Here is a 23,206-nt window from a genome sequence, read left to right as displayed (position 1 = left end):
AGAGGTTTAAAAAAAAAAAAAAATCGTTTGAAGGCAAAACCTTTTGCGAAGACTACATAACTTAGAACAAATTAATTAATGAATTACTTCCCATAGTAATTGAAAAACTTGGAATATATATAAACTTCTACATGTATTTGGTTAATTTTTACTATTGATTCATTGACATATGAAAAAAAATATAGTCACTCTTTCTCTCTTTCTTTTTTAATGTCAATAATGAAACTAGCTCCCATCACAAATACAAGAACATGCACACCATGTATTCTGACCAGCAGATAACGTATGCAGGAATTTGAATACCTCTACAGTTTCAGGAGTTCAAACAGCAGCGATGTCATTTGAAGCCAAAGGAAAACAGTAAGTTAAAGCACTTGCAGATGGAAATGATTATAGTGCCCCTATATCATACAATAATCCTCTCTCTCTCTGGGCACATTGACAGGAGAAAATATCTTTCACATGATCTATATATATGCATCCTCATTCCTCACTTTAATAATATGTGGATCCCATAGGACCAACACGTTGAGAAATATGATGTATATATGTGTAATATGTATGACAGCATGAGATTGAGATAACCATTGCATTGACAAAGATAGCTAAATTTTCTATCCCAACCCCATCCCAATCAATCCCATCCTGTCCTACAATGTTTTTACTGCCATAATAAGGGAAGTTTTTTTTTTTTTCACCCGTTGTGTTGATTTTATAACTGAAAACGTGGGTTTAACTCACGTTTTCAATTTATATATGAAAGAGTATTTTCCCATAAGGGAATGGGATGGGGACAGATTTTACTTGTTTTATCTTGAAAATCTCTTTCTCCGTATATATAAAAATATTTTTTGCGCGTTTTACACACTTCTTATTACTAACCTCCAAAACATTCTCAATATTAATACTCTTTCCGCCATCATTCTTGTTTCTCATCAATGTCAAGTAATTATAAGCTGTGTTTGGATATCGCTTATTTTGTTAAAACTAAAAAATTATTATTGAAAATACTATAGATAAAAATAAAAGTTAGTAGAAATAATACAGTGTTATCCATGAATAGTTCCAAAAAGTACCGTGAAACACATAAATAGTAGTAAAAATAAACTAAATAGTGAAATAATTTTAATTTTTAGTCCTAACCCAAACGCACACTTAGGATCACCATCTAGTGAAATGGTAAAAGTTTTTGGGTTGCCAAGTGCAATCCCTGCCAAAACCTCACTAATTCTTAAGTGGGATTAATATTGGGTAATGGCCCTTACTACCCCTTTTTAGACTCCTGGTTGTATTGATACAACTTACTAAACTTAGGTGATCAAAATTTATATATACAATTGTAACAATTTTAATAATTTTATGTTAATTTTATAATTCATAATTGAGATGGTTTAAGAATGCCTGGTAATTGTTGTTTGTGTAGTGGAGACCACGAAGTCCGTTGTGTGAATAGGAAGCTGTTGTTGGAAGCCCTTGCAAAGGAGCTCCCAAGTGGCACCATTAGGTTCTCTTCCAAGGTGGTTTCTATAGAGATATCAGGCTTCTATAAGCTTGTGCATCTTGCTGATGGAACCATTCTCAAGACTAAGGTAAATTCACCCAAGTGTTAGTATCACTATCACCTATTTTTCTTTTTCTTTTTTCTTTCTTTTGGGTCATTGTCTGCGTAATGTTCAAGTTTCTTGCTGTGAGCATAAGAGTGTGAGTGTTGAAGGCATTTACTTGATATATGTATAAAATAAAAGACCCATTAAATACTATAATTATCTCATACATTGAATATATGTATCTTCACTCATAATATAAGACTCTCATAAGTATCTGGGTGGATATATGCATTTTCACTCATGTATAAGAATCTCATAGATGTTTTTCTCAAAAAAAAAAAAAAAATGTATCTTTCTTATAAGATATTTTTGGTTAGTGACATGTATAGTATTTTTGTTATAAAAGTCTTAGCCGAAAGGTGGTTTTCTGTGTCCATAATTTGCACCTAATCTGCCTGGTTGGATGTATAAGCAGCCAACAAGGTAGGCCCAGAAATATACATGATTATGAAAGATTTTATAGATGAGTGGATCGTTTATCTTCTGGGCCCACATATGCTCAATTCATATTTATCACAAAATAGCAAGTTAAAGAGGATAGTGATTAGTTTATGAATTAGGTAAAGGAGTAGATGAAATATTTTAGAATAAGGTCTTCGATCTATGGGGAATGATAAAATTATTCACGCCTATTTTAGTCACATGATCTATTTAATAAGTGGTGCGAATTATTTAAGTAATACACTTGAGTGGTTTTATGGATCTCCACATAAAAAAATGAGAGAAAATTCTTCAAAAGTGATTTGGAGAAAAATTGTGTCCAAAATTTTTATAGATGTGAATCATAAATCAAACTCAAAATTAATACTTGGGCACTTAGGTCACACATATTCTCACTCTTTAGTAATTAGTGATGTGGGAATCCTAAGCCAATCTCAAAAATGGTATTCTAGCTTATAAAAATAATAATAAGAGGCTTGTGAATAAGTAGCATTGTTCAAATCTTCACCATAGGAGAATTTAGATTCAAATCCACAATAAAATTAAATAATGTAGTACTTAAACTATCTATGTGTTTTATTGTATAATTACTTGGGCCTTATTGGAATATCAACTTTGTAAATGGAAGGTGTTGATTGGGTGTGATGGAGTGAACTCAGTGGTGGCAAAGTGGCTGGGCTTCAGGGCACCAACTTTTACAAGAAGAGCTGCTATTAGAGGTTGTGTAAATTTCAAGTCCAATCATGGGATTGAGCCTAAGTTATTTCAATTCTTTGGGAAAGCATTCCGATCTGGTTTTCTTCCTTATGATGACAATGGCGTTTATTGGTTTTTGACATCCAATGAAGGTGAGCCTGAAGAACCAATTCAATACTTGCCTGATTCTTTGCTTTTTGGAGCATGTTAATTGGAACATTAAATCTAAGATACAAAATTTTTTAACAACTAATTTCATTTCATCTCAATTTAAATTGATTAATTTTATGATTCAGAATAAATAGTGTCATGTCATTTAAATTATTAAATGGCTTATAGCAATCTATACATAGTTAGATCCAAAACTGAAATATTAAACATGATATGAAATTTCTCCATTTTAAGTAAAATGTGGAGAAAATTCTATTCCTTTCATAACTATAATGTGAATTGAAATGATTTATGCATAATACAAGTAGTTTAAGTGGTGAATCAATATATAAAAATGATGTTTTTGAATCACAACTTCTCATGTAAGAAAATTATGAAAATAGTTGTGTTTAGTTTTTGTCTACCTTTTTTTTTTTTTTTTGTGCATGGATGTATGGTGTAAGACCCAATTCAAGATGATTGGTTACTTGAATCCAATTTCCATTAATAGTTTCTAAATATAATCATAGTTTACATTTTTTATTTAATAAAGTCTAGGAACACAATTATCAACAAAAATAAATAAATAAATAAATCTAGCAACACAATTTTGTTCCTAACTTTTTTAACAAATGTTGATATAATATGTTGAAATTGGTACATAATTAAAGTGTTGTCAATGATGGATCCAAGTAAAAATGATATTGCTTCAATCATAAAAGATTTTTTAAGCAATCGTAAAAAATGTCAAATCCCTAACATTTCCTTGTATACTTCTTGGCATTATCACAATTTGTTCTTATTCATATCTTGCAGATAAAGAGAGAGAAGATGACCCAATTAAAATGAAGCAATTCGTCTTAAGCAAGTTAGGAAATGAATATGTACCTGATGAAATAAAGGTCATTGTTGAAAATACTGAACTGGATTCTATTATGTCATCTCCATTAAGGTACAGACATCCCTGGGAGCTTCTTTGGGGAAACATAAGCAAAGAGAATGTATGTGTAGCTGGTGATGCACTCCACCCCATGACCCCAGACATTGGCCAAGGTGGTTGTGCTGCCTTAGAAGATGGTGTTGTTTTGGCCAGGTGTCTTGCTGGGGCTTTACTAAAAGAACAAAGTGAGGAAACAAAAGGGAAAGGTGATAGACAAAGAGAGGAATACAAGAGGATTGAGATGGGGTTGAAGAAGTATGCCAAAGAGAGGAGATGGAGAAGCATTGAGCTCATAAGTACAGCTTATATTGTTGGTTTTGTACAGCAGGGTGATGGAAAAGTGACAACCTTCTTGAGAGACAATATATTGGCTGCATTTCTAGCTGGGTTACTATTGAAGAGAGCCGATTTTGATTGTGGGAAGTTAAGCTTTTCTTGAATGCAATCATGTACATTTGCTTTGCATTATTTTTGTTATTTTTTTTCATTTTATCAATTGACATGAGCATAAAGTGAGAGGATGTGCTAATTGAGATATATGTCATTGTTATTCAAAACAACTCTAGTTGTTTTTCTTGTCGAGTGTGGCATCATCTACCATGAAATAAAACATGAATTCAAATCCCCTCTCCTCCACTTGTTGTAGGAAAAAAAAAAAAAAAAAAAAAAGCAATCATACAGATTGAAAAGATAAAAAGTGGACTAATTACTTTATACTCAATTTAATTCAATTTTCAAGGAAATTGACTAATTAGTATCTACTTAACTAAGCTTATTTGATTGATATACAACTTTTTAAAGGACGTGAGAAAGGGAAGAGAAAAAGAGAGTCAGGAAGGTTAATCTATGGTGCAAGTGTGGCTGTCATGCAAGATGGATGAGGGATTGAAAATCATTGCTAAAGATAAGTTGTGAGGAGTTTTCAAGATTCACTTCATTTGCTTTCAAATGAGGATTATCTATTTCAAGGTTTAAATTTAATTTAAATGGATTTAAAGACGAACAAAGGTTCATGTCATATTTAAACTCTATTCCACCAAATAAAAAAGTTAACTATTTTTTTAGACAAGAAACAGTAACTACTTTAAATGACATAACATTATATTCAAGTTTAGATTTGTTAATTACGATATCCTTAATATGAAATGCACTCTCTTCATTTCAAAGGACATGAAGAGTTTTTTTTTTTTTTTTTTCCACAACTTTTGCATAAAAAAGAAAAGAAAAGAAAAGAAAAGAATATGGATATTAATAAGAAAACATAAATGTGTGACCTAAACAGATATGTTAGACATGTAGATATTAATGACAATAGCACAAGAGCGTTTGCTTTTAGCTAATTCGATGATCATCTATCTATCTAGAGAGAGATATATATATATATATATATATAATATTATATCTAAAAGCTAAAACGTAACTGTGGGGCCCAATAATTTATGGGCCAGGCCCACTTGCTCATGGAGAGTCCACAGGCCCAAGCCGAAAAAGGTTATGGCTCAAGTTCAAAAATATAAGGCCGAAAATGGCCCAGAGATACAGCCGAGGACAGTTTAGTCCTCAGCAGACCCAAAGCTCCCTTAAGAAGAGGGGTAAAAAAAGAGGTAAAGGAACAAATTTGTAAGAAGACCTAAAATATCTTGGGTAAGTTACCCTTACTACCCTCCCCAGATAAGACTCTGCACCTAACAGAACCAGATTCTTAGGCTTTATCAAACCATCCCCAACAGTTCCGGGATTAGACTGACGGGACAAATAGCAGTCCTGAAAAAGTTGACCCTACACGTGGACGAGGGACAGCAAACGTAGGCTGGTATAAAAGAGAAGGTAAACTAATCAGAAAAGGACCCCATCTCACTTCCTGGGAAAAACTCCAGGGATGAGAATGCCCGGACAATGTATGCACACCACCACGAAAAACCCACCGTCGGGTAACCGGAGAAAGATATTAGTGCTCTTCGGACATGATCTGAGGAGTCCAATCCCTCAGGTTACGAAGTTGTAGGGCTTGGATATCCAGACTGAAGCCTTTTCTTATCTGAGTTCCCCTAAAGTCCGGTCTGGACCAACGCCCTGTGACCAAACGCTAGCCTTTCAAGCCCACTCTCTACAAATCATATTGTGAGGGATCTTTCACGTGCGAGCCCAACATCATTGTTGGGCCGTTAAAGAATCGTGGCCCTACAGTAACATTTATTGTTGTTATATTCATATTGCGACACCTCATACACCGTGTCATTAAATACATCATCATTCTTTTTCTTTTTTAATTTTTATTCCTAAATTTTGTTGACAATATTATATATATATATATATATATATATAGAGAGAGAGAGAGAGAGAGAGAGAGAGAGAGAGAGAGAGAGAGAGAGAGAGAGAGAGAGAGAGAGAGAGAGAGAGATTGACTTTACACATTCATCTTAAGTTGTTTTAACTTTATATTTAACTTTGCTTATGCACATTCAGCTACTTTAATTTAAACGCTATAACTAAGCAATAAAATCAATGAAGAATCTAAAACCAAAAACAATGTATATTCATATCTATCTATACTGTTATATAATAATGGAAATTTCAAAATAAATTTTACAAAAACTCTTTTTATGTCATGTTATTGGTAGCCTTTTTAATTTTTTTAATTTTTACCTTGTTTAACCTTTCATCTTTTTCAACCATTGTCTTCTTAATTAGTTCAATTTTTCATCTTCTCCACTCATTGGCTTCTTAAAATTTTCATTTGATTTCCTTTATTAATGTTTAAATTTTCTCCTTTATATCTTCATAAATTCTACGATTTCACTTTTTTGAACCTTTCATCTACTTCCACTCTTCCAAGTCCAACCTTTCATCTTCATAAATTCTACGGTTTAATTTTTTTGAACCTTTTATCTACTTTCACTCTTCCTCTTCCAACTTGATTTTCTTATAAATTTCTTTTACTTCATTTCCACCTCTCTCCCCTATTCTTTCGAAGTTGTTCACTACAAAAAAGGTCAATTCTCTCTCTCTCTCTCTCTCTCTCTCCAATTTTGTCTCTTTTGATTTTTTTTTTAAATTATTATTGTTTCAACCACCTTCCCCCCCCCCCCCCCCCTAATGGTTCTTTTTGTTATTGTTGATTTAACTGTCACTTCACATTTGTTTCTCTTTTTGACAAATTTGTTTCAGCTTTTATGCATATTTAGGTATTTTGGTATTCCAATTCCCAATGAAAAAAGAAAAAATTCCTTTTGTTTATTAGATGTTAAACTCTGAGACTTTACTAAATTTTGTTTATTTTCAAATCATTTTGGGTGAAAAATTTTAGTTTTTGAAGAGAAAGTAATCTTAATAATTGTATTAGAAATTCCTTATAGTGCTACTTATTTAGATAAAAGCAAAGGTTAATCAAGTGGAAATAATTGAATGAGTGACATATTTTAGCTTTTGTAATTGTATTTTCATTATTATTTTTGTTGTTGTTGTTATTATTATTAATTATTATAATGATGCACATAGAAACTTAATTATGAGATTTTGCTAATAATTTTTTATTCTATAATCTTTTTAAGAGGACAAATTTGCAGTTTCTGCAAAGAAAATAATCTTAATAGATTATAAATAAAAAATTATTTTCCTAATCAATCAAATTAATCATTGTTAAGCGATAATTGATATGACATTTCACAAAATGATGATTGATGAGACATTTTGGTTTTTTTGCAAAGCATCTTCATATAGGTATGTTTTGATTTGATGTATTTTTATGGATGTATTAAAATAAGTAATGTATTCAAAAAGAGAAATCATGACTATACTTTGTAAACTTCAAAAGAGATAGATTGGTTTGGAATTAAAGATAGCATTAAAATAGGATGCTACAAGTTGAAATTTATTAATGGTGGGAAAAAGCTATTTTTCTCATTCTTTTCTAAATGTCATAATTGGAAAATTGTAATCCATGCTATATTCTATCACTAGCAAATTGGCTCATAATATGAATAGATGAAAATAATCTTAATATAAAATATAATATAATATAATATATATAAATTTTTATTTATAGAGAACACAAAATTCATTAATTAAAAAAAAAAAAAAAGGACCCTTGCCTTTTGTTGGTTTTGTAAATAGTTATATAGAAAAAAAAATTCTTAATTAATAGTTTAATACATTTAAAATGAAATTCTCTTATGAGAAAACATTATGTTAGTCCTAATATATAATTTTATGAATATTTTAAAAAATAAATTATATATTTTATTTTATTTTATTTTAAAATAATTAGATGCGCGGGATTGCGACTAGTTTTGTTAATTGGGTATACCAATGCATAGCAACAGTATAATACACACTGTTGCTAAATGAAGGCAGGTTTCAGGTTTGGCTGTTTCAACCTTTTCAGAGGGCTACGATAAGGAGATCACTTGTCATATATCTCCATCATGTGCAGAGAAATTTTCTCTTGTCTCTAATAAAAGACAAAGAAATAGCTATGGGGCCAATCAAAGGAGTGAAAGTGGCTGGAAGTCAAGAAAGGATGCCCCATGTATCTCATTTGATGTATGTTGATAATGTCCTACTTTTCTGTAAGGCAAAAATGATAGAGTCAATGAAGCTAATGTCTTGTGTAAATTACTACTATAGCCGGTTTGGCCAAGTAAATATAGAAGAGTTAGGGTGCGTCTCGAGAGTCCATCAGCAATTTATGCCCCTCTTGAGGAGGTAAATCATGCATCAAATATATGAGTTCTCCCTCTCACATGAGGGTAGACTCCATATGTGAGGAATGACCTTAATCTATATTTTTCCCTCACTAATCAAATCTATAACCTCAATCTATATTAAACCTTAATCTGAAACCTCAGTGTTTAATTAATTCTTTTAAAACTCCACAGTTTAATTTGTTACACACTCAAATTAAATGGATTGAATAATGTAATTATTCCTATTTTCTTTTTCAAAATCCTCCCTATTATAAAATTATATTCAACATTCTGGTCAAATTACTGATACATTGAGTTCAAATTGTATTGTATCTCTAATCTTCAATGAGCGGCAAGAATCTTTTAAGTCTTAACACATACGTGACTAGTAATAAAAATTCATTTTTGCTTAAAATTGCCTGCTAATCTTATGTATGAGGTTCAAATCAAAGTTTGAATAATTTTTCCTATTTACTTTTTCAAAATCTTCCATATTCTTTATAAAATTATATTTAATATTCCAATTAGTATGAACTTTTATATAAGTGAAAATTACTGATACAGTGTTCAAATTGTATTTTATCTCTGATCTTCAATAAGTGGAGAGAATTGTTTGTCTTAACACATACGTACGGATGCAGTTCAAATCAAAGTTTGAATAAGTTCTAAACATACCCTAGAGCCCAAACATGCAAGGAAAATATACTTTTAGAACTATGTAATAATGCAACACACGTCTCTCATGCATACGCATTGCCTGACATCAACTACTCCTCACTTTGTGCCCACCCATTGTCACCTTCAATCTTTTAAATTTCAATGCTTACGTATTTGTATTGATATCTACTTTTCTTGTACACACACCCTATTACGGAGATTTACACACACTTAAAATACACTGAAATTGTAATTTGAAGTCATGATTTTTAACTTGAAAATCACAACTTCAAGTTACGATTTCAATATATTTCAATTATGGTTGTAATAAACACTACCTTTCTTCTAAATTCATTTTCAAGTCAAAATTGTTCAACTGCTTTAGTATAAAAGAAACCGAAACCAAAGTAAACCATAGTGATTGAAGCAGTACTTGAAGCAAAGCTACCATGGAAGCAGTACCTGAAGACATAGTGATTGTGGGGGCTGGAGTAGCTGGCCTAGCAACATCATTAGGACTTCACAGGTACCTTCTTACTCTCTTTGTATATGTAGGTGCTAGGCTGATAGCTAAGATATGCGAACGAGTGTACTATTTGTGTTTGTGATTCTTAATCTTATGAATATTTTGTAGGTTGGGTATTCGAAGCTTAGTATTAGAATCATCGGAAAATTTGAGAAGTGCAGGATATTGTTTGACAACATTTACCAATGCTTGGAAGGCGTTAGATGCCTTAGGCGTTGGTGACTCTATCCGGCAACAACATGAAAGACTTCGCAGGTAATTATGACTCATTACTCATCCCCTTTAATTTTATCATAGCCGCCTTGTCTTACAGATAGATCTTTTTGTGGATGATGATAAAGCTAGTAGCCTCTATTATTAGGATTCTCGTGACTTGTGAGTAACTAAAAACAAGGAGTCATTTTAGAGGGACCTACTTATTTTGGTGTTTGGAGACCTTTAGCCGAAATCACTTTCTGGTCTTATTACCGGTTCTTCTGTGGGCACAAATTGGAGTGGTTGATGTGAGATGTGGACTACCAATTTCTGATGAATCTGTTACTTTTTTTTCTTCATTTATATTTGGCCACTTTGATAAGTTTTGTAAAAAACAATTGTCTCAAAACTTCCTTTAGTGTGCACTTGTGTTAGGATTAAAAATTAAAATTATTTTACTATTCAGCTTATTTTTGCTATTATTTATGGACTCCACTGTACTTTTTGGCTCTATTTATGAGTCTCACTACACTATTTTAACTAACTTTCACCTTTATTTACAGTACTTTCAGTAATAATTTTTCAATTTCAGCAAAATAAGCGGTATCCAAACACACCCTTAGTGTAAAATACAGTTAACACCCCTTGAGGTTTGAGTTAATGTCAGCTAGATCTAAGACTTTTCAAAACTGATCAACTTGCTCGCTAAGCTATTACTCATTTTCTTCTCTTTCTTACAATAATTAGGGATTAAGTTGGTCAATTTTGAAAAGTTTTGGATAATTGGACTTAGCTGATAATAGCCCAAACATGTGTTGACTGTATTTTATCTTTTTATTTTATTATTGAATTCAAAAAAGTTAGGAAACATTCACATTCCTAAAGGTTTTACTTGTTATTTGCAACTTTGCCACCCTCATTTGATTATTCTTTCCCTATTCTTTTAATGAATTTCTTTTATATTTTTCTTGGATGTCTTTTATATCATAACTATAATCAACACATGATTATTTCTTATATGTCAAAATTAATTCAAAAAAATAGAAAGAAAATCTTTTGTATTTACACTTTCTTTTAAAATTCAAATTTAAAATAAAATAATTAAAAAAAAAAAAAAAGAAGAAGAAGAAGAAGAAGAGAGAGAATAAGAGAGAAATTACAGAAGCTAAGGAAAAAGGGGAAAAAAAGCATATTGGTTTTACATTTTAAAAGTGATATAAAAAAATTAATAGGACGATCTTAAACTCTTTATGTAGTAATTTGTTCTCCTTCATAAAAAATTGTGTACAAGCAATAAAGTTTGGGGTTAATTACATAATAGTATAAATTTACCTAGGTCGTACTTAGTGTCTATCTTAGTATATTAAAAATCCTTTCATTTCTAGGTGGAATTTTGACTTCAAAATAAACACCCTGGAACAACTTATTCATGCAAAAAGAAACTCATAACATATAAACATAATATAATAAATATTCTATATTTTTGTGTGATAGTTTTTAGACCCCTTAAAAACAATTGATTTAACCTAGATAATTAGCCAAGTTGTTACTTAGTCCAATTAAACAAGTCTAGGTTATACAATAACAAAGATCAATTCAAGCAAAGCAGTGGAAAATAAATAACACAAGATATTATCACCCAGGAAACCAAACCGGTAAAAACCTGGGGAGGATTTGACCTAGCTATCCTCAAGGTAAACTTGAATCCACTATCTTGACAGAATCGAAGTTCATACAATAAGACTTACAAGCCCCTACGCTCGACTTCTTATTGCTACCAACTAGTAGAACTTACTGACACGACCACGTGCAAGCTCCGAATCCACGGACTCCTTCTTTCTTGGATTCACCACCAGATACAAGCACACCCGCTTATGTTTTCTTTAAGCTTCAATGGCAGCAACTGAATTGATCATCAAGGTGTAGATAAATCTTCTCCTTGAAAACCCTAAGTTTGCGTAAAGAAAAACTCCTCTAGATTTCACAAGAGATTTACACAAACCGCAATTATGAGCAACACTAAAACGTGACTAGGGTTTGCCTTTTATACTTAGGACAAATAAGAAACCCTAAAAACGTTTTAAAACACCTAGGGCTGAGTTGGAAAAATCTGCAGAAAATCATTCTGCCCGAGCTTCGATCGATCGAGCCTATCTTTCGATCAATCGAGCCAGGCTGAAAGGCACAATGCTTTCCTGCTTTAACTCGATTCCAACTTTACATAAAAGCACAACTTTGAGCTATACTAAAATACTTCTAAACACATTGTTTTGATCATGGTTTACCAACAATACAAATTAGAGTTCTAAATACATAAAATCCTAAGACTTTAGAACCTAACAAACTCCCCCTTTGGCAATCCGTGACAAAACACAACTAGAAGCTCAAAGTTTACAAAATAAAAAGCCCTTTACAAAATAATGCTCATAAAACAAATTCAATCCTAACTACTATCTATCAGTTGCAAGTGTAGACAGCAGCTCAATTGAATCAACCTGTATATTTTCTGAAACACTAAATAAAATGCATAACCCCATGTGTGAAAACAATACAAGTAAACAAATTAAATTCTTGATTTCAAACAACACACAAATAAAGACATATATCAATGAATAACTCATAAATATAAATCAATAAACAGTTTGAAACAAGAAACATATAAAGTACCAACAAAACATAATACTCCCCCTAACATGAATATCCCATCAAAAACATGGCAAGAGCTAAAAAGGTAAAGTACAAAGTGAAGCACTTAGATACAATCTAAATTCCCAAGCTCCAACAAAAAAAAAAAATATACTCCCCCTAAAAGCAAAAACTCTACAAAGTACTCCCCATTTTTGTGACGAAATGCCAAAGGGCAAACAGAATCCATCATCTAAAGGGAGGTGGTCTAAACTGCGACAACTCCGCACGCAAGGCACGGATCTCATCGAGCATGTCCACCAAAATCTGTCCATGAGCCGCTTGAACGGTCAAGACATGATCCAACGTACGACGAATGTCTGAATCATCCGAAGCAGTCGGTGGAGGAACATCATCATCAGCAGCAGCATCTGATGTCTCAACAGCATCAACACCTATAGAAGAGGGAGGAGGGGGAACACCACTAGATGACGCACCTCTAGGACGTGAAGGAGCAACTCTCAAGTGAGTAGCCCTCTGTCGAAGAAAGGTGGCACCTATGGGAGCAACAACATGCATAGGCTCACCAGACAGAAAACCATCTAGACCTAAAAAGAGCAAAATCCTATGAATGAAAAAAGGATGAATAAGCACATGCCCTACGGCAGAACTCCTACGAACCTCGTTCAAAAAACGAAGGAACAAGTGAGGAAAACTGATAGATGCTCCAGAAACAAACGCATACAAAAACACACATCGCTCTAAAGGGATGGTGTGGAAGTGAGAAATAAGCCACAATAAATGACACGCTATCCTAAAGAAAAGATAGGCAAACTCGGTAAGCTCAGGGGACGTGATCCGAGGATCAAAACCCCACTGGATAGATGACCCAGTGATGTATGACATGACAACATCTAATAAAGGTGACTCATCATAGGGATAGACAGGCTCCTGAACAACCGGAACCCTAAGAGCCTCAGCCACTACCCGAGGGGTAATGGTGAACTCAACACCTCGTATCCAACTCCTAACAAGGGTGTTGGAATCATAGACGTGGCAAGAGAGGTTTGAGAAGAACTCTCTAATCAAGGCTGTCGGGGGTGGATGATCTATCTCTAAGAGAGGCAACTAACCTGTAGACTCAAAGTTAGCCCTAATGGTCGGATCAAGCTCATCTAAAATCATAACACGCTCAGCCCAAATCTTACGCTTACAGTTAAAATTCTCAAAGGCCTCTCTGCACTTATCATTCCTAAACTCCTCACTCCTAGAGGGAGACACAGAGGAAGTGGAAGGGGTCCTATTGGCTCTAGTTTTCCTAGGCATAGTGCTAAGATAAGGACCAAAACACAAAGCAAAAGAACAAAAACACAAAAGACAAAACCAAGGGCAGACTGTAAGTTAGCACAAAAAAAATATAGAATAAAAATCTATATGATGCATGAACAAATTAAATGGTATGATGCATGTTCTAATGCAGTGCAATTAAGTCCAAAAAGTTCAAATTCACAAAATTGGCTTGAGCATAGAGGTATTAACACAAAAACCCCAAAATTTTGAAACCCACTTGTTCAATTTGAAAGAAATTGACGAATTGATCATTAGACATGATAGAGTTTAAAAAATAATGACCAAATACATCAATTTAACAAGCCAATTTTATCAATTTAACCCAATTTTGACAAAATCCCCAAATCGGATCAATTTCAAACCCTAGAATTTCCAATTTTTCAAAAACCACAAAATTGATCAAATTAATCTACAAGAATCATCAATATAGCATCCTAGAACAAAATCCCATTGATCAATTTCACCAGAAAATGTTTGAATCATCAAAAACCCCAACATGTGAAAAGTGCTGAAAATACCCAATACAATGCATGAAAAATGCATGAATTCATGAAATAAAATGCAAAAGGAAGGGCAAAAAGGACTTACCAGCTTTGGAAGACAATAACCTTGCAAAAAAATCCGGAGGAAAACGACAAAAAATCTTTGGTGGAGCCTTAGCCAAGTCGGAGAGAGAGGAAAGGTTGAAAAACTTTTTGAAAAAGTCATTTTGAAAAAGACAATCTGACCTTTTAAAAAACATGTTTCATGAGTTTCGATCGATCGAAAAATAGCCTCGATCGATCAAAACAGACAGAGACTCTATTAAAAAGATTTGAAAAGAGTTCGATTGATCGAAAAACAGTTTCGATCGATCGAAACAAACAGAGGCTCTCTCGAACATATTTAAAAATTTTCGATCGATCGAAAAACAGAATGGATCGATCGAAATGGGTCGAGACTCACAAAATTTGAGGAAAAACACAGTTTACTTGACAGTTTTTTTGAAAAACATTTAGAATCAACTCAAAGCATTGAAATGTAAGAACAAAATGCATGAGCATGTGATGATATAATTTTCAAAACAAGAATTTTAAGCCCAAATTCCCAAAAACAAAATTTCTTGCATTTTCCACAAATTTTCAAGCAACAAATTAATTTTGCACAAAATTCAAAGTATTTGCAAAACTTGGTTGGTCAGATCATAAACACACACAATAACATGTACAAAGTTTAGTAAAGAGTAACTCGTATAGTGTGTGCAACTAGCAAAAACATGAGATACATGTGAGGTAATATGTGAATAACAATCAATCACAAAGTCTACAAAATTCATCATAAAGAATTTAAAAGAGACTATCACCTAAAGAGTTACATCATATAACTCATACATCTCCTAGATCATAAGCTTGCAATCATGTAAATTTCTTGTATTTATACCTTATAATATACATACCAATTTTAAGTATTAAGCAATTTAAACCGAGGCTTCACCTTATGTTCTTTTTATGCATGTGCTATACTTTCTCGAGCACAAAATCTTATGATATGTACTAAGGTGTTCATGATTGGCTAGTGAACAGTGGTGAGATGGTTATTTATGCCTTTCTCCAAAAGTTCAAGTCAAACATTCAAAAACATGTGACTTTAAGATTAAGACAGAATAATCAAAAACCATAAACATCTTTCCCACACAACATGCACTACAAAGCTTTAACTAGTACAGTGCAATAAGTAAGCTCATCAAAGCTAAACAAGGTACAAAAAACATGTTATGTGAAAATAAATTGACCAACCTTGTTCTCAAAAACCTAGAAGAATAGTACAAAACAAAATTTGCTTCCTTTTTCTTTTTTTTTTTCTTTTTTTTTTTTATTAAAAAAATACCTAGAATGAAATGCATGAATGTTATGCAATGCAAATCCTAGAAAACAAAAAACAAAAACAAAACCAAAGAACAATGGTCACAAATGGTAGAGTAATGAAGCACAAGGACCATGTCAGAAAGACTCAGTTAGTTCGAGTCTTTTGCATCCAAAACCTTTTAGATGCACCATAAGCATTGGAATTCTTATTCACATGGGAATGATTACTAACTCCAAGATTGGAATAAAGGTTTAAAGCCTTTACCAATTCACCAGTAAGTATCATAGGATCTTGTGCTTGAGGTACAGGTACTTTTAGTTTGTTTGCTCTCTTTGCAGCTTGCAGCTTGTAACAGTTTGGACGAATGTGTCCAGACTTTCCACAAAAGTGACAAACCCATGCAAGCTTATCATGTGTTTTGTCCTTAGATAGGGTAGGCTTCTTAGACTTAGACTCTTTCGAATCAACCCTAATCTTCCTAGATGGTGAAACTTCTATGGGTTTAACAACCTCACTCACAGGGGGTTTGATAGTTTCACTCACTATCTCACTTACAGAAGGTTCAGAAGAAGAAGATAAAGGAACAAACTTTGTGGAATGGGGAGCAAACACAAAGATGCTTTCAACATAACCTAATCTAGTTTTGTCAGAAGAAGACTTTTGAACACTCAGCATTTAATCAAGTTTAGAACCAGCAGATCTAGCAACAGAGAAATCAAGTTCCAAAGATTTAACTTTATCAAGCAAAAGCATATTTTCAGTTTTCACATTGTTCAAAAGTTCATTAACATCAAACAGTTTAACAAGCAAATTCTTCTTTTCAAGCTCAAGAGATTCAATTTTCTTCAGGCCAAGTTCAACATTCATAGCATCCTTTGTAGCAACTTTGCAAAGTTTATTATAGGCCTCTTAAAGATCTGCATCTTCAGAGAGTTCCCCAGAAGGGTTCTCTTCAACAGATATGCTCTCATCGACTACAGCAGTAGCGGTGAAAGCAATGAAGTTTCCATCCTCATCACAATCAAACTCATTATCAGAAACTTCACCATCACTAAGGGTTACAACCATAACCTTACCCTTAGACTTCAAATAGGTAGGACATTCAGATTTCATGTGTCCATACCCTAGACATCCAAAACACTGAGAGCCCAAAGAATTATTGGAAGATTGACCTACTTTTTCTCTAGGTTTATCATTATTGTTAACCTTAGTGGGATCATGCTTCCTAAAATTTCTAAGTTCAACAGTGTTTGTGCCTCTTGCCTTTCTGTTACTATTCTTGAGAAAGTTTCTAAAATTCTTGGCAAGGTAGGCAATCTCTGTAGCAGAGAGCTCATCATCAAATCCACCACCTTCAACATCATCAACTGATTTAAGAGCCATTGATTTGGATTTGGTAGTTTTGGGTAGATCCAACTTATAAGATTGAAGGGATCCTACAAGTTCATCAACAGGGATGGAGTCCACATCCTTACTTTCAGTAATGGCAGTCACCTTGAGTCTAAAATCTTCAGTTAAAGATCTAAGAATCTTCCTAACAATTTTAGGTTGATCATAGATTTCACCCAAATTAAAAGCAGAATTAACAATATCATTCAATTTAGCATAGAATCCATCAAAAGATTCATTATCAGACATTCTAATGTTTTCAAATTTAGAAGTCAATTGCTGCAATTTATTGATTTTAACAACCTTTGTGCCTTCATGCACAGTCTGGAGGATATTTCAAGCAGTATGAGCAATCTTAACATTAGAGATTCTCTTAAATTCCTCCATAGAAACAGCGTTAAAGATCGCATTCATAGCCTTGCTATTAAACGTAGCTGCTTCTTTTTGAGAAGTTTCCCACTCACTAACAGGAGTAGTGGGCTTCTCCCATCCGTATTCAACGGAGTTCCACACTCTTTCATCAATAGATTTCAGGAATGCTTTCATCCTTACTTTCCAATAAGCATAATTATTCTCATCAAAGTAAGGAGGAATAACTAGAGAGTGTCCATGGTCCATGACAACAGGGGTCAAGGATCAGCTCAGTGATCAAAGGATCAACAATAAAAGAGCTACCCGCTCTGATACCATTTGATAGTTTTTAGACCCCTTAAAAACAATTGATTTAACCTAAATAATTAGCCAAGTTGTTACTTAGTCCAATTAAACAAGTCTAGGTTATACAATAACAAAGATCAAATCAAGCAAAACATCGGAAAATAAATAACACAAGATATGATCACCCAGGAAACTAAACCGATAAAAACCTGGGGAGGATTTGACCTAGCTATCCTCAAGGTAAACTTGAATCCATTATCTTGAAAGAATCGAAGTTTATACAATAAGACTTACAAGCCCCCACACTCGACTTCTTATTACTACCAACCAGTAGAACTTACTGACACGACCACGTGCAAGCTCCGAATCCACGGACTCCTTCTTTCTTGGATTCACCACTAGATACAAGCACACCCGCTTGTGGTTTCTTTAAGCTTCAATGGCAGCAACTGAATTGATCATCAAGGTGTAAATAAATTTTCTCCTTAAAAACCCTAAATTTATGTAAAGGAAAGCTCCTCTAGATCTCACAAGAGATTTACACAGACCTCAATTGTGAGCAACACTAAAACGTGGCTAGGGTTTGCCTTTTATACTTAGGACAAATAAGAAACCCTAAAAACGTTTTAAAACACCTAAGGCTGAGTTGGAAAAATCTGCAGAAAATCATTCTGCCCGAGCTTCGATCGATCGAGCCTATCTTTCGATTGATCGAGCCAGGCCGAAAGGCACAATGCTTTCCTACTTTAACTCGATTCCAACTTTACATAAAAGCACAACTTTGAGCTATACTAAAATACTTCTAAACACATTATTTTGATTATGGTTTGCCAACAATACAAATTAAAATTCTAAATACATAAAATCCTAAGACTTTAGAACCTAACATTGTGAATTTTATTATAGTAATATATCACTAAGTATACGCACTACAAAACACGCGAGTGATAATTTCACTCCTTTATCAAGTCCCATCGACCTCCCATTAGGTTGTGGGCTTTGGATACATGCTTGTAAAGCCTTTGATTCTTTTCTTTTTTTTCTTTTATTTTATATCAATTACCTAGAAAAAGAAAATTTTGTGGACTTTGACTCCCTCAAAAAAAAAAAAAAAATCTCGATGAGGCTTCTAGTTATATGTCTGAATGTAACTAATCTATAGAGATTTTTGAGTGCAGGCAGGTGACTAACTCAGCAATTTCAGGACTTCAAACTTCGGAGTTGCCATTTGAGAAGGCCAAAGCAAAACAGTAAGCAAAACCGGTGTCAGTAATCACACAGCCTTTATAGCCAATAATATTGAGAAGGCCCAGTATCTTCTTTCATTGGTAGAAAATTATAACACTTTCACTGTGGAAGCAATGCTCCCTCATCTCAAATGAATAATATGACTCACCAAATTTACTATTCATGCGAGAGGTGAAAACATTGCTCTTGCAGTGGAGTATTGAATAAAAATCCGCTGTTCCACTTTTTGTATTCCACACTTCATATAACGGTATTGTACTCAAAATTACTCTTTAAGTGTAACTAAATGCTAACACCCATTGCTTGGTGGTGTGAACTATGATGTGCACAGTGGTGAGCATGAAGTTCGCTGTGTGAAAAGGAAGTTTCTATTGGAAGCCCTTGCAAAGGAACTCCCAACTGGCACCATTAGGATCTCCTCCAAGGTGGTCTGTATTGAAGAATCAGGCTTCTTCAAGCTGGTGCATCTTGCTGATGGAACAATCCTTAAAACTAAGGTAAGTTTTTAGTTCTTACATTTAATCTTTTATTTTGTTGAGTCAAAGCCTAAAGAATAGTTCACTTGTTGCTCAGTGGATTTACAACCAGCCCTATTACATGGACCCTTATAATTTAAAGAACCAAATAATTAGTGATTAGGATAATTCCAGTGTGAGATGGATGGATTAGGATGCTCACTAGACATAACTTGATCATTGAGTTCATAAAATCCTTCGCTTTCAAAATGAGTGATTTAGATTTTGTCACCTCATTAATATTTTAAAATTTTGGTATTATAAATGGTGATCATAATAATGGTGAATCCTTTTACACTAGATTTCCTACTTTGTCTAGCAGAGAAGTGGTAAATTCTTTGGTATCAACATAAACAAACATTTATCAGCACCATTTCAATATTTTTTTAAGTTATTGATGATGTGGCAAAATCTAACATACTCATTTATTGAAGAATGATCAAAATTTTAAGAAATTTACTGATTGATTAATGGATGGTTAGTGTTTTTAAGAAATTCTACTATAGAATTACCTAAGAACTCTAATGAATCTGAATCCATGATGATTATACAGTAGGAAGAACATCATTTTTATCTTGTGGAGCAGCAAATTTATATGTTTTGAATTCACTTAGTAAGAATGTGACTCCTGCTATCTATGTGACTGTGTTTATTATTAGTCTAACCACCTAGACCTTATTATGGTATTGATGTAATGTTGTGAATGAAAGGTGTTGATTGGGTGTGATGGAGTGAACTCAGTGGTGGCAAACTGGCTGGGATTCAAGAAAGCAGCTTTTGCAGGGAGATTGGCCATCAGGGGCTGTGCAGAATTCGAGGGTGGTCATGGGTTTGAGCCCAACTTCATGCAGTTCTTTGGAAAAGGTGTTCGATCTGGTGCCATCCCTGTTAATGATAATTCTGTTTATTGGTATGTCACTTGGACTCCCTCGAGCAAAGGTGAGAATTTTACCCCAACTGAAAGGCTTGTTTATTCTTGGTATATATTCTGAAAGGAAAATATAAAACTGTTATTCATTTTACTACAAAAGACTTGCAAATTCTCACCAATATAATGTTTATAGACAAAAGTAATAAAAAGCTTACAAATTGACGTCATAATCAATGTGACTGATTATTGAATTACTTTTTTATGATTGATGATACATCAATTTCTAAGACTTATTTTGTGAAATTTGTACCATTTAATGTCACTCATTTTGAAAATGTCTTCTTGATTTTGATCTTGTAGAGGAAGAGCTAGAACAGGACAGGGCTAAAGTAAAGCAAATTGTGCTGAGTAAGCTAGGAAAAGTAACAGAGCAAGCAAGGGCTCTAATAGAAAACTATGAACTTGATGGTTTCATACCATTGCCACTGAGATTTAGACATCCTTGGGAGCTACTATGGGGAAATATCAGCAAAGGCAATGTTTGTATTGCTGGAGATGCACTCCATCCTGTGACCCCAGACATTGGCCAAGGAGGGTGTTGTGCCTTGGAAGATGCTGTTGTGTTAGCCAGGTGTCTTGGTGAGGTTTTATTGAGAAAACCAAAAGAGAAAGGTGAAGAAGAAAAAGAGGAATATAAGAGGATTGAGATGGGGTTGAAGAAGTATGCAAAAGAGAGAGCATGGAGAAGTATGAAGCTCATCAGTGTGTCTTATCTGGTTGGTTTTATACAGGAGAGTCATAGGAATATGATGACCTTCTTGAGAGATAATGCATTGGCTGGATTCTTAGTAGGTTTCGCGTTGAAAATGGCTGATTTTGATTGTGGGAAGCTTACCATTTCTTAAATGCAATCTTATAGAATATAGATATTGCTATATATGCATGAGCATGATGCTGTAGTAAAATATAAAGTTTTTCTTTTCAATCTGAATCCTGAAAAAAATAAATAAATAAATAAGAAAATGCAATAGTTGCAATAATTTATTTCCTCTTTTGATTTTAATATATTGATTTTCATTTTTTTGTTTTGATATTTTATATTATATTGACAACTCAACATTGAAAAAATATATATAGTTTCTAATTCTTTTGTGGACAATTTTTTATTTGAATACTTATATCCCTGTAATCATAAATTTAATTTTGAGGGAGTTTGGATTCGAATTATAAGTGGCTACGTTTGCGTTTTCTGACCCTTTTTTTTTTCTTTGTTCCAGCTGCACTATTTGACCTAGTCAACCGTGAATAATGCACGGATACACTATTTACGGACCCACAAATTCCACTTTTCAGTCACTTTTTCATTAAAAATGGGTCTCACAACATTATTTACACATTTAAAAATTATTTTGCTACAGTATTTTCAGTTTTCAATTTCTGCAAAATAAGTTCTATCCAAACAGACCCATATTTATTGGATTTTTCAATTAAAATAAAAGGTACTAATTAATTATTTTAAATCCCCTAAACCTTAAGAAAATTAAATCAAATTCCTCATTCTGATAACCAAAGACCTATGTTATGATAACTAGGTTGCGTCATAAAATTTTTCGAGTATAATTTAGTTTTGGCAAAAACACCGTTATATGGTCTCTACATTTTACTAGCAGTTAATTTAGTCCCCGTTATTTTCAACTTAGAGTCAATTTGGTTCTTACCGTTAACTCACTAACGGAAAATGTTTACGTGGCACATAGTATATACAGCCGGCACATTTCACACCTACACGACAAATAAAACAATATTAAAAAAAAAATCAATTAACAGTTAAGAAATGCCTACACCACGCACCCTCGGTGGTGGTCACTTTACAAATATAAACGCTTGTAGGGTGTAGGGGACAAATATAAATGCTTTTATAACAAATTACTCCACAATAGCATAGGATTAACAATTAAAAAATTCAAAGAAACACACGCAAAGGTCAAAAACAAATTTAAAAAATTCACCTAGCAAAAAAAATTTTTTGAAAAAAAAAATCAATATTCAAAAAGAGGATTGGTAAAAAATCCAATCATTTTTTCAATCTCTGAATCCCTCTTTCCGTCTCATTCTCTCATATTTTTCGTTTCTCAGATTCAAAACCATTGTCACAGAGCTTTGAGTGAAAATGATAACAATTTTGTATTTGACCAAGTTGACGACCTATTTCAGCTACAGCTTGCCCTTCTCTTTCAGCCAGCTCCATGACTTCTTCAGCAAAATATTCGATTGGTACCGCACTAGCAATCTTCAGGTTCTTCCATTTGCTTGCTTTTTGAACCGAATTGTGTACGGTTTCGATTTGTGTCACGCAAGAAAAACTTGGTGTTTTTTCCAAAGTGAAGAACAAAAGCGAGAAGCCTTGAAATTGCCTAATGCCCACTCTCTATTCAATGAAAATCCTATAAAATCGACAGGGATTTGAATAATTTTTTTTTTTAATTTAGATACTGGATTGGTATTTTTTTTTTATACAAGTTAGAAACTCTACTATAACTTAATCTAAACGTATATGTGTGTGAAATTCTCTCCAAACTATCACATTTTGCCTCCTCAACCGGCCCACTGGTAGGTGACGCTGGGGCCATTGATTGTTATGAGTCTGTCTCGACAGGGACTGAGGGCTTAGTGATGCAGAATGGCGACCACCAGGCACTGCCTAGCCATGGACTGACTCCCAACGAGCTCTTCGATCTCGTCCCCAGCCGGGTATTTCACTTTCAGGTGCAGAGTTGAGGAAACGACCCCTAAGGTATAAAGCCATGGC

The 23,206-nt window shown here is 33.5% G+C and overlaps 3 protein-coding genes across 6 annotated transcripts in view; all 3 read left to right on the top strand.

The window, feature by feature from the left end:
- Positions 1-4,458, top strand: part of LOC126707647 (monooxygenase 2-like) — a 121,913-nt gene extending 117,455 nt beyond the window's left edge. Inside the window, exons 3-6 of one of the 2 annotated variants that reach the window (XM_050407411.1) lie at positions 292-360; positions 1,424-1,589; positions 2,677-2,896; positions 3,711-4,458. In XM_050407411.1, the coding sequence (XP_050263368.1) occupies positions 292-360; positions 1,424-1,589; positions 2,677-2,896; positions 3,711-4,273 (1,018 nt within the window). In that variant the 3' untranslated portion in view covers positions 4,274-4,458. The remainder of the gene's footprint in view (positions 1-291; positions 361-1,423; positions 1,590-2,676; positions 2,897-3,710) is intronic. The other variant, XM_050407410.1, reaches the window with a different exon arrangement.
- Positions 1-23,206, top strand: part of LOC126707651 (monooxygenase 3-like) — a 91,059-nt gene that overhangs the window by 55,009 nt on the left and 12,844 nt on the right. The gene's annotated exons all lie outside the window — the stretch shown is intronic.
- On the top strand, positions 9,282-21,446 carry LOC126707652 (monooxygenase 2-like). The gene is made up of 6 exons (XM_050407423.1): positions 9,282-9,702; positions 9,811-9,957; positions 18,942-19,013; positions 19,343-19,508; positions 20,237-20,465; positions 20,758-21,446. The coding sequence occupies exons 1-6, from the start codon at positions 9,626-9,628 to the stop codon at positions 21,300-21,302; spliced, it is 1,236 nt and encodes a 411-aa protein (XP_050263380.1). The 5' UTR covers positions 9,282-9,625; the 3' UTR covers positions 21,303-21,446.

Source organism: Quercus robur, chromosome 11 (assembly GCF_932294415.1).
Source record: "Quercus robur chromosome 11, dhQueRobu3.1, whole genome shotgun sequence".
In the NCBI taxonomy this organism is placed as follows: domain Eukaryota; kingdom Viridiplantae; phylum Streptophyta; class Magnoliopsida; order Fagales; family Fagaceae; genus Quercus; species Quercus robur.
Note: the sequence above shows the minus strand (reverse complement) of the source record. Positions and strands in the feature narration are given on the sequence as shown.

Excerpts from the sequence above, each read along its gene's own strand:
- LOC126707652 (XM_050407423.1), top strand. The coding sequence starts at position 9,626 with ATGGAAGCAGTACCTGAAGACATAGTGATTGTGGGGGCTGGAGTAGCT. Across the intron at positions 9,958-18,941 it reads CAACATGAAAGACTTCGCAG|GCAGGTGACTAACTCAGCAA; the intron begins GTAATTATGACT and ends TTTTGAGTGCAG. Across the intron at positions 19,509-20,236 it reads GAACAATCCTTAAAACTAAG|GTGTTGATTGGGTGTGATGG; the intron begins GTAAGTTTTTAG and ends TGTGAATGAAAG.